Here is a 14,589-nt window from a genome sequence, read left to right on the forward strand (position 1 = left end):
CATGTTGCTTATATTTGTATTTTATTTTTCCCTCGTCTATGTCCCACGTTGTTCACACCCTCACACTAGCTCACCAATTGTTCCCATCTTTCTTCTATTGTGCCCTTCTAGTGAATTGTTCCCACCAACAGAAAATGCGTTCTTTTAAGCCATTTCTGATCGAAATTGTCACCCTGTTCCATACAAATAAAACAAGTAAAGTATCCTTTGATTGCCTATTTATTACTGGCCATTGCCCAATTGCTCTGCATTGAACCCTGCAGGTGAATAGTTGAGGTAGAATAGAGTCACAGGCAAGAAGGAATTTCCCGCCAATCAGGACAGTATGGCGCACCCTTCACTTGTATTTTCAAAGTATATTTTGTTTCCGTTACGGGGACCATATGCAATGTACCAAGAGGTGCTATGAAGTTGGGGTGGGGTGTGAAGGAGCTGAGATTTTACATGGGTTTTCCTCTTGAACATATATTCATTAAATACCAAAAACTATTTGTTTTGCAAATACTTATTTAAGAAAAGTCCAAAACTTCAACACCATTGAAGTTAATTGAAGTTTAATCTGAAGTGTAGGCCTGTGGATCAGACAAGAGTTCTGTTGAACTTCAGGAACACGTATGGCCCACTAATAAGGGCAACCTGACACATTAGGTCAATTTTTTGCCACTTTGGGGTAGTGCACATACAGAGATCCTTACATTTATAGTTGGCACTTCAAGAAGACAAACACCTTTTGATACATGTTTGAGGTTTGACCCGAGCCTACAGACAAACAAAAGCCACCTAATGCACACACAATATGAAAACAATGTTTAATAAGCAAATTTCAATCAATGCAACTAACATAATGGCCTACACCATTACTATGACCTATACACCTGGTTACTGCGACATATTTGATCCGACAATTGTTGACGTTTTGAGATCTGCATAGATACTAGACACCATTATGGAGCACTTAGTTGGGATAGTTTGAATATCAGTACTACCAATGCATGCTGGGTTAAAAAACGAGAAGCGTATTTGGGAAGCATTGGGCTCTTGGAAAACAAAACCATCCAGTGCGAGGTAGTTTCGTGTCCAGACTTGCTGTTTTGACGCAGAATGCCCGTGATCGCCTTTGCGCCGTTTCTCTTCCTAGAGCAGCCCTATCAAACGTGTTCGGAAATGGCAGTCTTCATTGGAACAACTTCTACATCCAAGTCCGGTTTAAAGATCGAAGGAGGGCCACGAGACCTCATCTGTGCTGCAGAGGACATTTCCTTTAAAGCAAGCCCCGAAGTGATGGCACTAGCAATATATGCCGCCATAGCTAGAACAGAAAAAACACACACAGCAACCTCAGTGCCCATCAGGCTGCAGCTTACAGAGTTGTAGCCGCGCCGCCTGTAGAGGGCCTCCCTGCGTGTGCAAACGTCTGTGGCATTGATCAGCTGGATGAAGTGAACATATAAGGCGATGCCTATGATGTATAGGCCTGCAAAAAGTACGGCCAACACTGCCTCCGCAATCAGAAGCTTTCTAAGCTGGAACTTGGACATGCAGCTGAATGCCAACAAAATGAAAGTCAGCACTGAAAACAAAAAGCTGAGCACCACGGCACAGTAAACGGTAGGCCTCTTCGTGTTGCCGAATTCAGCATCTAGCTCAGTGAGTTGCGCGATTTCATCTCCCTGAAATCCACTCATTGCATAGCCGGTGTTGTAATAGTATGTGCTCCCAAGTCCCCCTACGCCGGTGAACCCAGCAGAGGCGCTCTCGGTGGAGGCTGCACAGATCAGGACCAGTATGTTGAGGACGAGTTCCACTAGCTTCAGCAGTCCTGCAAAAACCCAAAGCAAAAAAAGCGTTATCGACAAACCCAAGCAGTAGTCTGCAATGGCTACTCCACCCGCCCTCCCTACGGTTCCCAAAAATCAACATGGTCGTTGATTTGCGAAACAAAGGAACAGGATGAAGAGCCATTCAAATTGAAGATTAGAGGGAAAAGACCTTCAGAATCCGTGTAGCGCTCTTAAAGAGCACAGATGCCAAGAATGGTTAAAACGGATTTAGACAAGTAAACATTCTAACACTATACCAGTCTCTGAGATTACTGCTTCTCATAAGCGAGTGTACATGCCCAGAGGGGATGGGATGGAGGGAGGAGGGCGGGGTCAATATATCGTAGTACATGAGACATGGGTTAAATAAATAGTGCATGGCAGTCTATAAATGAGCAGCCAGTTTCATTCAGTAGCACAAAATGAAGTCAATGCGATCAAAGGTTTCCTTAAAAGAGATATAGCCAGTAGACGCAGAGAACAGTTAATGTGCACAGTATTGATTAAACCACATGCAAAGTATTTTATCCAGATTCAGTAAAATGAATAGACTTTTCTCTATAACATGAAAAAAACTGAATGTGAACCTTATGCATAAAAAAAAACAGGCAGAAGTGCTCCATGAAAATACTTGTGGGATAATGAAGACAAATATATGGCAACGGTTTAAAATTAGGAAATTCAAGTATTTCAGAAACTAGTTACACCCTAAACCATGAGATTAAATGGACTAATCTAGTTTCCAAGGAATGGTGTTCAGAATCAACTCCAGTCTTGAACGGAACATTCATAAAGGGCAAATGGGACCCCGCAAGGGATCCGACACTGACCAATGATTACCTCCCAACTGCACGAAGCGCCAACTTTATTTTAGAATGAATGCCCTGCTACCCCAAACATTTCAATTGCAGTTTAATGTTGTCCGTGGCAGGTCAACGACAATATGAAGGCTGGAAACTCTGATCAGGGAACAATGCAGAATTCAGTTTCCCTTAGCTCTTGAATTTCTTCTGGTAGTTTTATTTATATATTTATATAGCGCAGCCAGGCCCAAGGGCAACCGGGCGCATATCTTGGCACAGGGTGTAAATTTACAGTACAGGTTACACCTTGGCATATAAACAGTACCTCTATTAGATAGTTTACACAGTCCTTTCACAGAAACCATAAGCGCAGAGAGGGTCCTTTGTATAATCAATCCGAAGATACTAATTTTAATATCGTTTTAAAACCTTTGCTTTCATCTCCAAATGTATGCTCTTTCCCAAACAAAGATGGCATGTATTGCTCATTCCCCGCGGCAAATTCAGTTTCCTCAACACTCATAGCCTGGGTTCCCAATTGACTCCATCTTGAAAGTTCAATAAAAGTCCAATTCCAGGTGCTTCAATTGGCACACATGTACTGACCGTTCTTGAATACGAAGTCTAATGAAGAAGAAAATCATGAAACAAACTTCAAGGGGGAGGTTTATGAATGAGAGGCCTCTTGGATCACCTATCCCGCAAAGAGCTGTGGGAAGGACCTGAAGGACCTCCCTTGGGATGCCTCAAGCAACACAACCTGTAAGGATAGATGGGCCTATGTTATGATGTTACATGTACAAGCACTGCGATTGTTAAGGGTTCCAAATGCAAAATGGATTTCAAATGTATTCAATTTTTTTAATCGATGTATTCATTCCTAATGAAGCACCATTGGCTGGAGTGTGAAACATGCACTAACGAACTTGGTTTCTTGCTCTTTTATAACTAAATTGGCTTCAGATTCACATAAACAGATGGTGTATTACACAGGCGTGGACATTTATTGAATTACAAAATTGCTTTCAGTTCAAATCTGAAAATACCAAGTTTGGCCCATTTCTTGTTCAACGGACGGTAAGGATTAGGATAATCAAATGAAATTGTAATAAGTTAATCCAATTGCAGCAGAAACAATACTTGATCTCACACCTTTAGTACCACAAAACAATACGAAACTAGTGCAGATCACCCTGAAGTACCACGGATTACATCAGTATGCTTTGTACTATTCTTGCCACATCAGTTTCTTCTGCTCCCAGGCAAACCAATTTTAGTCATTTTCTGTCATTACACCTTCCTCTCAACAGAACGTATCTTTGACCTATTATTGTTCTCCATCTTACTAATGCCATGGTCTGAGCAATTACATGTGACCAAAGAGAAATCATGGCAAGCACATCCACGGATGCGAAATACTAGATTTGATGGGTGGCATCTCTGAATGTGTACCGCAGTTCATTTGGGAATAAGAGGAGTTGGATGTGCGAACTATAACAGCTCAGCTGCCACTCTGCCAATTTTCCAAGCTAAGGTATGGAAAGAGTGGGCAGGTTTAAATACATCTTTTACGGATTCCTAGAGATTTTGCAGCCATTGCTCTCCTGAAGTTGTGTGGTCGCTGCCAGAACTATATTGGAGCTCTTACTTTTAGATCGCTCTCAAACACTTATTTTTCCGCATGCCATGCTAAGAAGACAGCTCTACGTCAAAGGAAGAGTTTAGCACGTTGTTCAACATTAATTTGTGGCATAAAGGTTGGTTCTACATGTGACACATTTGGGGATTTGTTTTTTGTTTTTTTAAATAAAAGGTCTTTGAGATTAGTTAAAAATGGTTGTAAAATAACGAACTGGTTGTTTATATGTCCTGAAGAAAGGGGGGATGAAATGCCTAAACATACTACTTTCTTGCACCATAGTGCAGCTAGACGAACGGTGTAAGAAAAATCATGTAGGGGACAAGCAGGCAATACAGATCCACAGGCTCCCTAAATGACATGGACCGGTCAATGCTTATGTAACACATGATCGAATCAACTTCCTCAAACAGGGTGCGTGGGTGTATTCATGTATGTGGAGGGGTCAATTGAAAGACTCCACAAAATAGGAGACCCATTTTCCAAAAGTGGGAGGAGACCCCCAATGAGGATTACCAGAATTAGTTTTTCTCCCTCAGATTGAATTAAGCAACCTACAGGTCACTGCTCGGGTCAGTCCTATGCACTCCATGGACTAGGGATTTAACTACCATTGCCAGCACCCATAATATGCCAGTAACTGTCATATCAGGGGCTGGTAACTGTAGGTCTGTTCCCAGTGCTTCTTACCAACCTGGCAAAAGATTTATGTAGTTATCAGTCACGGTTGAGAATCTACCCGGGACTGCAAACTCATCACTGATTGGAACATGAAGTGCATACATGGTGCCAACAACGAAGTTTCATGAAGAACAATTTGGGGAATCAAGGTTTAACACAATGCTTCCTCTGTACTTTTGAGGCCAGACCTAGCCCACTATGGAAGAGCCTCCCCTAGGGGTCTGAGAAAGTGGGATCTCACTGGGAGGTACTCCTCTTGGATACAAGACATCACATTCTAGAATGCAAGTCCCAATAGAAACCACCTTGTCTGCATATATGACTATGGAAAAGACTTTGATATCCCCAACAACTACAGTATTTTACAAAGATCCTTTACCTCTCATGGCTGCAGGTAATGCTGAACACAACCTGAATGGACTGGTCAACTAAGAAAAACACTGTTCAAATTGTTCCTGTGACATGTGTAAGAGGGTGGATTGTGTGGGATGTTTTGACCCACTTTTGATCTGTTATGCTGCCTCAATTTGTTATGATGGGGGGGCCAGAAACAGCAAAATGGCTGCAAAGACCTTGTGCACACTAAAACCCCTGAAAATCGCGTTTTTCAACGTGCAAAAAGATGGCTGCCCATCTGCCACGCATGGTGTCTGTGGTGGAACAGAGCTCACTTATGAAATGTGTCACTGGGCTCCACAACAATTGAAAGTGGAGTGCAGAAGGAAAAAGCAGGACTTTGCTAAATGAAACTCCAAATCTTGCTTTAAATCACTTTCTTTGTTGCTGGAAACTTCAGAATGCCGGCACAGAACACCTTCCAATATTCAAAATTCTTGCTGGGTGCTACAATTCACTTAGTTTAAGAAATCATTGTGAACTTACAAGGTCCTGAAAAGCTGAGTGCATAAAAAGATTTCCACAGCAAAAGTAGCCTGCCTGTGGATCTATTAGAAATCCTGTGCAGTAGAGGGCTGCTGTGATGACAGCTGTCAGGGGCCTGCCTGATTAAACTTTAACAAGTATAAACCGGAAATCAAATGTTTGCAGTCCAAGAGGCCCGTTACTGATAGCAACTCATTGTAATTGTTTTGATACCATGATTTAAAAATTTGAATGAGAATTCTAGCTGCTATTTGATCCAACAACTTTGTTTTGTGGTAAGGAAAAGGCCACAGAATTTAACAATTAATTTAAACCTGGCTGAAGCTGACAAACTGGAATAGCAGGTTCTCTCAAAGAAGGAAGGCCTCCCCTCCTCCCCAGCAGGAAATCGCAGAGAAGTGTGAATTACAGGGTAGGAAAGAACCTGGTCTACATAGGCAAAAACAATAATGACAAGCTGCAAGAGCAGGAAATTCGAAGTGTGAAGACAGTCGTAAATGGCCTCTGCAAGGAGCAAACTTGGGGGATGGCTAATGGGCTTCCAGGGAGAGACCAAGGGGAGGAGCAAAACAACCATTTGTTGCTTAAGAAGGACAAAACATATTTTAAAGACTGATAACTTATTTATTTTATTTATTTAGATTTGTAAAGCGCATTGCAGCCCACGGGCATCGAGGCACTAAGATGAGTTTTAGTAGGCTTGATTCTGGGTTACATGAATGCTGCCCAAGGAGGATTCTTATACATGGTAAGGTTTATACAGACATAAGAGTGACCGCATTGTTACAAGGCTGCATGGTTACAGAAGCAGCAGTAGACTAAACAATCAAATAGCATAGTTTTCATCGCCTTACGTAAGGCTGCATGAGAGTCAATGCTCCTGATGTGTGGCGGTGAGGCGTTCAAATTGTGCGCAGCCTGGGTGGGGAAGCCGCTTCCACCGGCACGCGTTTTGTGAGTTTTAGGGACGGTGATCAGGTTTGTGTAGGGTGTTCTGGCTTGCCTGGAGGTGAGGGTTTTGGAGATCCTCTGGGCCAAGTAAGGGGGGGCAAGCTGATCGAGGCATTTGTGGGTAAGCGCTAATGTCTTGAACATTATTCTTTGCTTGATAGGAAGCCAGTGGACCCGTCTCCGGAGTCGTGGTCTCTACGCGAGAGACCGGTAGCGGCCCTAAGGGCATTATTTTGAGCAATCTGTAGTTTAGCAATGTTTTGCCAGATGTTCCCACAAAAAGTGCATTGCAATAGTCCAGTCTTGAGCAGATTGTTGCCCTGACAATGGTGAGGCAGTTTTGCTGTGATAGGTAAGGTCCGACTGAATTGATGAGTTTGGAATGGTAGGCCGAGGAGGATGCAATGGCGTTGACCTGCCTATCCATAGTTCAGTTAGGTTCAAGGTAGACGCCGAGGGTCTTAATCACCTGGGACACATTGATGGGAATGTTGTCGACAGAGAAGCAGTTGTACTGCTTGTCCAGCTTGCCCAGGGTGGACGGGGATCCAATGAGCAGATTTTACCATTTAAAATTATAAAAAATATAAAAATAACAGAGTGGTTAATGTAATTTCTGGATGCACGGGCGAAGAGGCGCCAGAACTGTGACATGTTCTGGACAGAAACGGAAAGAAATGTGATTTTACGCAAAATGTATTTGCGCCAGATTTGTGAAACTTTATACACTTATTCCCCATGTTAAACAAACACACTTGTAGAAATTTGCTTAAACATTGGACATTGTGTTCCTAGTGAAAAGGGCAAAATTCTGTGAAAAGCAGAGACAAGATCCCACAGCTACGGGGTTTTGAGGAATAGCTGCTATGTAAAATATGTAATCTGTATATGTGATTCTTAGAGGTTGCACAGGTGTAAATATGTATTTTGCCAAAAGTAGACTGTTCCAGGGGCGGGTTCTCAGCCTCATATAATCACACCATAAAGATGACACTCTGTTTCTCTCCTCCTATCAAGGCAGAGGGGAGACTTTGACCCAATCACCTTTCAGAGGGGCAAGCTTAGGCTAAAGCGGCCCACACCCCCCCCTTTATGATGGCATTGCCTAGCATAAATAGGGACAGCTCACCACACATAAGGACAGACAGATTCACTCACTATACTAATGCTGGCGGAGCACCCTGCTGCAGAACTTTACATCTTCCTTGCTCCTGACTCCAGAAACTTGGCAAAGCAAAAGGCCCACTGCATAGCTGAACCATTCTCAGCTAGGCCTCAAATTCCAGAACAGAATCCCACAAGCCTAAAGGGGAAGCATCATACTACAGCCGGGCTGTGCTGTACTACTTGCCTCCCGAAAATAAATATCCTCAGAACCAAGAAGGGCAGATCCAGCCCAGTCCTGTGCCGTGCTGTGACCAGAGCGCCTTGCTGACGATGCTCGTCCGATGTGCCCAGCAGTCTTTCCTAAGCCAGATCCCATCCCCTGACCAGAACTGACTGTTCCCTTTAAAAATTAATCCAGTGAGTAGAAATAGGAAGACTTGTGTCACTAGCATATGTACTTTGCATAGCCTTAGCCCCATCTTAGACACATCCTATCTGGTATTCAGAACCTGTATTGTAGGAGTATCTTTGCATTGTCTGAACCTCTCTCCAAACCATTCTATCTTTTCTCCATAACCAGTATTGTTAAAACTATCTCTGCGCTGATCTTTATCTCATCTGAAGAGGGCAAGTTCCTTAGAAGGCAGTCACCCTGAGCAAGTGAATGTTTTCCTGTGGTGTATTAGTTTTGTTCATAGTCATCCTTTAGTGTAAGAAACCCATTTGTCATTTTAAAAGCACTTTCCAGTTTTCCTTTCTCGCACCCATCTCGAAAAAACGACTTCTACTAAAACATCTAACTCCCTCAGTTTTTGTGCTAGAAACAAAATTCTGCTTGTAGCCAACATCCATATCCATCAATCGCACCTAAAACCGCATTCCGAATCCTTATGATTCTCCGATTATGGCGTTTATCGCACAATGAAAAGTTTGCTGCAAAATGTTCGTATTGGAAATTTTTACACGTGTTAACAGCTTTTGATTGCTTCAGACTTGAATTTTAAGATTTCAAATGTCTTCTTTGGATTAAATCATTGCGTGTGTTTGTGTGCAACTATCCAAAGCGGCTCCCATAAGTATTTATAACAATTTTAGCAATTTTGACCATATTTGGTGTTTTTGCCCAATCCATTCTAAAGATAGTCAATTCCGTTTTTCTCGTATGCTTGCTGGGGGAAAGTGAGATTGATATTCTGTTGAATCCTGCCATTCCTGAATACCTGCTCTCTCCTCCCATCTCTTTACATTACCTATTGGGGGTTGAGGGGTGTGCAGGGGGAACCTCTAACCACAGGGCTATCAGACCTGAACCCACACAAAAGTATTTTCTGTGCTGAATTGTTTTTCTCAATACTTACTCCTTATGTTTTAAAGAGATTATTCAGTGTTACCTCACCCCATTGGTGATTGTTGTGTACCCATTAACATATTGTGATTACATTTTAAATATAGTTACCTTTGCAAAACCAGCCTAATTCCTGGTTCAGTGTGGGGGGGTTCCAGGAGAAGGGCGTGATATGAGTGGTCTGTCGTTCAGAATAAAGAACTTTTAGACAAAAATAAATAAGGATTTCAGTTGTGCACTACACACTAGGCGTTGACTTGGGTGTGTGCCGGATTGAAATCTGCTTGGGGCTCGTCACGAGATCCTGAATTAGACATACCACTTGTGACAGTGTAACACACTGTGCTAACTGACGGGGTACATACACCTTGTTGGGCTACCATACTGTGCTACAGTGTAAAAACACCCTTCAAAAGAAATACTTAAAGGAGTTGGGCCCGTTTTGCAAACGTAAAAGTAACCCTGAGATGAGTCAGAAGGAAATTAATATTTCCGGAATGGCGACCCCAGTGGAAATCAATATTGCAAAGGAACACCTACTGCACAAATTGTTTATCAGGGGTGAATGGGTAGAGCAGGATGAAAATGTCTGGCTGCAGGAAAACAACAAGTCACTGCCAGAGAATTAGATACATGGCAGGACCATTGTCCATAACACCAGGCACGTAGTGAATTGTATATGGCCCAAAAAATAATAAAAGAAGAGCAATGTAAAATTGCCAAAATAGTGGCCTACCTGTACCTCCACATTGGAGTAATGCAGGAAAAATATGCCGAAAACCTACATCTGGCAAAGAGGCAAGTACAAGCCATATAGAAAACCCAAACTGATCTGGACTCTGCAGAGCTAAGGCTACAAAAGAGCCAAGAATCAGAGAGAAACCAGACAGTACCTGGCAAAAGTAAAGGAAGATCTGGATCTCCTGCAGCAAGAGAAGGGAGAGCAAGATACCAAATTACTGACACTGCAAAAAGAGTGGCAGGATTCTCTACAGCGCCAACAAAAGCTGGAACAGCAATTAAATTATAACAGCCTGCGCAGGGCAGGTAATTGCCCTAGAAAGGCAGATTGATGAACTAAAGGAGGAAAATAATAAATAGGGAAGGATCTCCACTCAAACAAATTTTGATGAGGAGCGCCAGAAATTACGTGCCATTAGAAAACAAAGGGACAATCTGGCTGCACAGAGGGGCACTCTGACTCAGGAAAGGGACGCCTTAGGCCAGGAGGTCAGCCATTTAAAAACTGAGCTAGAAGAAAATCACCTGGCCCTTCAGGGACTTTGTGAACTCAAAATAGACTATGAAAAGCTGTTCGAGCCTACCAGGAGGGTGGAAGATGCTCTGGCAAAGAATGATCAGGCCAGTAAGGACCGAACTCCGGAGGAGAGTCTCCTGCAGCAAAAATTGGCCCAATACTCCCAAGGCAGGCAGGAAGCACAGAGACAATGAGGCTCTCTGAAAAAAATGACAGGCTCCACAGACAGATAGCCATGCATGAACAACTCAGAGACCAGTAAGGCCTTAATAGAGGAACAAAAGGGTAATATTCTTGCATGTCATCAGGGAGTAGGGGCTGAAAGAGATGAGGTCAGATGGGAGAGGGAAACCCCCGAGTATAACCTCAGGAACCCTGGCATCAGAGACTTTAATCCCTTCAATTCCACAGACTCTGCCATCCCGATGTCCGTTGGCTCATATGAACCAAGGGCCACAGGGATGGTAGACTTCAACCCAATGGGAAATATGGGGCTAATAGGTCAGCGCCTCCTAGAAATGGATGGGTGGCCATCTATGTGCAGGTTCCCAAGTGCTAGGGGCCACCTTCTCTGATCAGGGAGACTCCAGTGAGGGGAGAATCAGAACTGGATCCTCAGAAAAATAATTTACCAAGAGATCAGGCAGTAAAATTTGGTGGGGAATTCCATGAGACTAGGCCCACTAAAAGCATACTAAACTTCTTCCCAGCTAGGACAGTGGGGGTGGGGTACTCAACCAATCCTGGGGGATAGGAAGAATCAGAAGACTCTTCTGAACGCCAAAGGTCCCAAAAAACTAGGCCCCCACATTCTGCCAGCCATTCCCAAGCTCGCAGAATCCGGGAGAGTCTAGAAGATCAGAGCCACCTCTGGTAGCATTGCCTTCGAATCAGAGGATGAGTGGACCAGGGTGACCAGAACTAAAAAGGCTAACAAAGTTAAGAGCTTTACTCAAGGATCCCCTAAAGCAAATAAAAGCTATTAGGAGCGTCATCACGCCCTACCACAAGAATGCCATATATTCAGTTTGGGAGCACCTTGAATATTTGAGCAGATGGACTTTCCACCTGAATGACAGCCAAAGCTGTATTCAGTATGTAAAGTGAACATTTTTACCCGAGTACTCCAGCTTCTTTGCGGGGCTGGAGGATCAAAACCATTCCAGATGGTCCACATATAGGGCGGCCATCCTGAAACATTTTTCTATTCATAGGAACCCTCAAGAGGCCCGCAAGGCAGCCTACAACCTATAATGTGGGGAAAACCAGACCCCACAAGAATTTGTCCAGGAATTGAAACGCGCCTTTGCACAGACCACTAGAAGGGTGCGCACTGACAATAAGGAATTTGTGAACAACTTCTTTCATACTCTCCCCAAATACATAATGACCCAGCTAGTGAGGGACTTTCATGAGAAAAGATCACTAGACTGTCATTTAACAAGCAACCCGCATCTATGAAATGCAGAAGCCACTAGAAAGTAAAAATATTAGCAAAACCCCCAAACCAGCCAACATCCCTGCTGCTGCTAAGGTGGCGGAGGTGAAGGTTGCCCCCATTTTAGATCTGGAGATGGGGGGGCCTAAAAACCTTCCCCTGCAGCATCTGGCCAACCCCAGACCCAGAAGGCCCTCGGGCAAATCCCAAACAGGTAGTCGGGGAGGTAACCCCACAAATGAGACCGCCAACTCCCCTGACTACATCAGCCCACGCTAAAAGGGCAACAGACCAATCCTGGGCTACGTGTGGACTCCCGCAGCCCAAGGGGGTGGGGGGGATCCAACCAGACAGCTGGAAACCCGGGAAACTTCCCTCCTCACTTTCCCCAGGAGGGCAGTAATCCCCCAAATGCCGGGCCAAATGTCTTTCCCAGGTACCCGCCAAACTTCAACCCCCAAAACAACCCTTTCTTTCCCCACTTTCCTGAGCCCAGACAGCCCAATCCGGGAGAGGGGAGACCAAGGGTGGAGGGGTACCCAAACTATCCTAACCAGGAGTATTATGTGAGAAGGGATAGTTGCCCTTCCCGGGATCAACCCAGGGTAGACCAGAGGACCCCCGTACCAGCCAGAGCAGGTGTCCTAACTGGAGCACCAGGTCCAGAACATGGCACAGGATCTGGGTCGCATGCTGAGGGCTCAACAGATCCCTCAGATGAGCACAGCGGCCCAGCACTCCTCAAATCCAGGGTCTGGTGCTCCAGAACAATGTTGGGGGAGAACCCTGACAACCCACTGGTTCCCAGAGAGGAGGCACAGGAGGGAGGGGAGTGTAAAGCCTTAGAGGAAGCTCCCCCCCCCCCACTTGCTGAAAGCCCCTGGAAACCCAGGAACCGGAACCAAAATCTCCTGCCCCCAAAAGTCTGCAACCCAAGGAACAGAGGGCGGGTATGAGAAATAAAGAGCACAAAAAGGCCCATTTTGTGGAGGAGGTGCAAATCGTCCAGTTTGAAGGAGAGGGGTCCTCGGAGGAGTCTGGGAAAAGGATCTTTTTCAGGGATGGGCGAACTCCTCCAAAGAAAAATTGGTCCCAAAAGATACAAATCCAGACTGGGTAGATGTGGGGACAGAGTTAAAACCGCCCATCATCAAACCCCAGAATGACCAGCATGAAAATCCTTGTTCAAACCCATTCTGGCCCAGAATCAGAACCAGGGGAGTCCAAAACTTCCCCCATATCTAGCTGTCCCATTTTTCTTACAGGTTCCCAAGATCCCAAACAAAACCCAGCCCAAATCACCTCTGTCAGTATCCAAAGCAAAGAAATTAACCCACCAATTGGCCAAAAATGTGCATTATCTTTGCCGCCTTGATGAAAAGGAGGGAAGATTTTATGCCCTGGTCCAAATACAGGGGCAATGTACAATTTTGTCACTGGTGGACACTGGATCCCAAGCCACCCTTCTGTAAAAAAAGGGCCTTTAATCAGCTGAATTCGGGTAGGGGGGAGAAATACCAAATTCCTCTCACCCCTCTTCCTGGACAACTTCAGAACTTCGATGGGAAGAAAATTCCTGTTGAGGGGACTGCGGATTTAGACATTAAAATTGGGCGACACAAGGTGAAGCACCCGGTCATAGTTGTGGCTCCAGAGGGCACACCAGGTTTACTAGGGAATGACATCCTGCGTAGATGGTCTCCCCTCAGATTGTGTAAACAAGGTCCTCTGGACCCAGACTAACCAACCAATAAAATTGAAACAGTGTCAACCATGTTAGTTTAAATGGCACATGCCACATGGTTGAACAAAAACCTGACCAAATTGAATTCCGCTTCCAGAATAATCAAATCCCTGACGTGACAGTAATTGCAGTAGGACAAACTGGTGATGGGGAGTCCTCTTTATTTCTGAAAATCAACCTTCCTTCCAGTCTAAGGTGGCATTCCACCCTGGAAGGAAACGCTCTCAAATTCCATACAAATTCACAAATCAGAAAATCCCATTCCTATAGTCCTGAATGATGAGAAATCAGCTCAAAGCTTGGCTGATATTCAGAAAATTGGAGAGCAGTTGTTCATCCCTATTCAGTTAAATGAGGGGAAGGACTCTGTTCTCGCCAGAGTAGGTGTGAACAACGGTAAGAGCTTCATCAGCGAGGCCATGTTCCGCACATTCCCAAAAGATCCAGCCATTCCCACATTTAAACTGTTAGACAAATGGGAAATGGACCTGGAAACACCCAATTCCAAACATCTCCTGCCTAGCAGGTGTATGCTCAAAATTTCCGTAGGCAACAAGAGCATAGTCCATAATTGTTGGGTGGTGCGAGATGTCCCTGCTGCATTTTATTTAGGCAGTGATATTCTCAATCGCTTTGCCATTAGTTTGGACCGAATAAACCTCAAAGCTTGGTCCCGATTAGCAGGTAATCCCATGGACTTTGATGACCCAGATAAAGCATTTCGGTCAGCTCAACTGCTGCTATATGCAGTTGAAATTCAGATTGGAGGGGGAAGTCACCATCCCAGAACGGACAACAATTCTCACTGGAAATAAAAATTAAGAGGACAGAAACTGAAAAACCTGACGCCTATGTTCATCTTAATGCTCATTTCCAACAGCAAGGGTTGGGGGTAAACAACACCACTAGTCAGAACACAAC

The 14,589-nt window shown here is 44.4% G+C and overlaps 1 protein-coding gene across 4 annotated transcripts in view; it reads right to left on the reverse strand.

The window, feature by feature from the left end:
• LOC138481499 (MARVEL domain-containing protein 3-like) overlaps positions 1–14,589 on the reverse strand; it is a 401,994-nt gene that overhangs the window by 148,669 nt on the left and 238,736 nt on the right. The window contains exon 5 of one of the 4 annotated variants that reach the window (XM_069613681.1): positions 793–1,819. The exons of the other annotated variants lie outside the window; for them this stretch is intronic. Within the exon in view, the coding sequence (XP_069469782.1) occupies positions 1,149–1,819 (671 nt within the window). The 3' untranslated portion in view covers positions 793–1,148. Of the gene's footprint in view, positions 1–792; positions 1,820–14,589 lie in introns of those variants that run through there. 4 annotated transcript variants of the gene reach the window in all.

The sequence above is a fragment of the Ambystoma mexicanum genome, chromosome 5p (genome assembly GCF_040938575.1).
Source record: "Ambystoma mexicanum isolate Mex_15411 chromosome 5p, UKY_AmexF1_1, whole genome shotgun sequence".
Taxonomy (NCBI): domain Eukaryota; kingdom Metazoa; phylum Chordata; class Amphibia; order Caudata; family Ambystomatidae; genus Ambystoma; species Ambystoma mexicanum.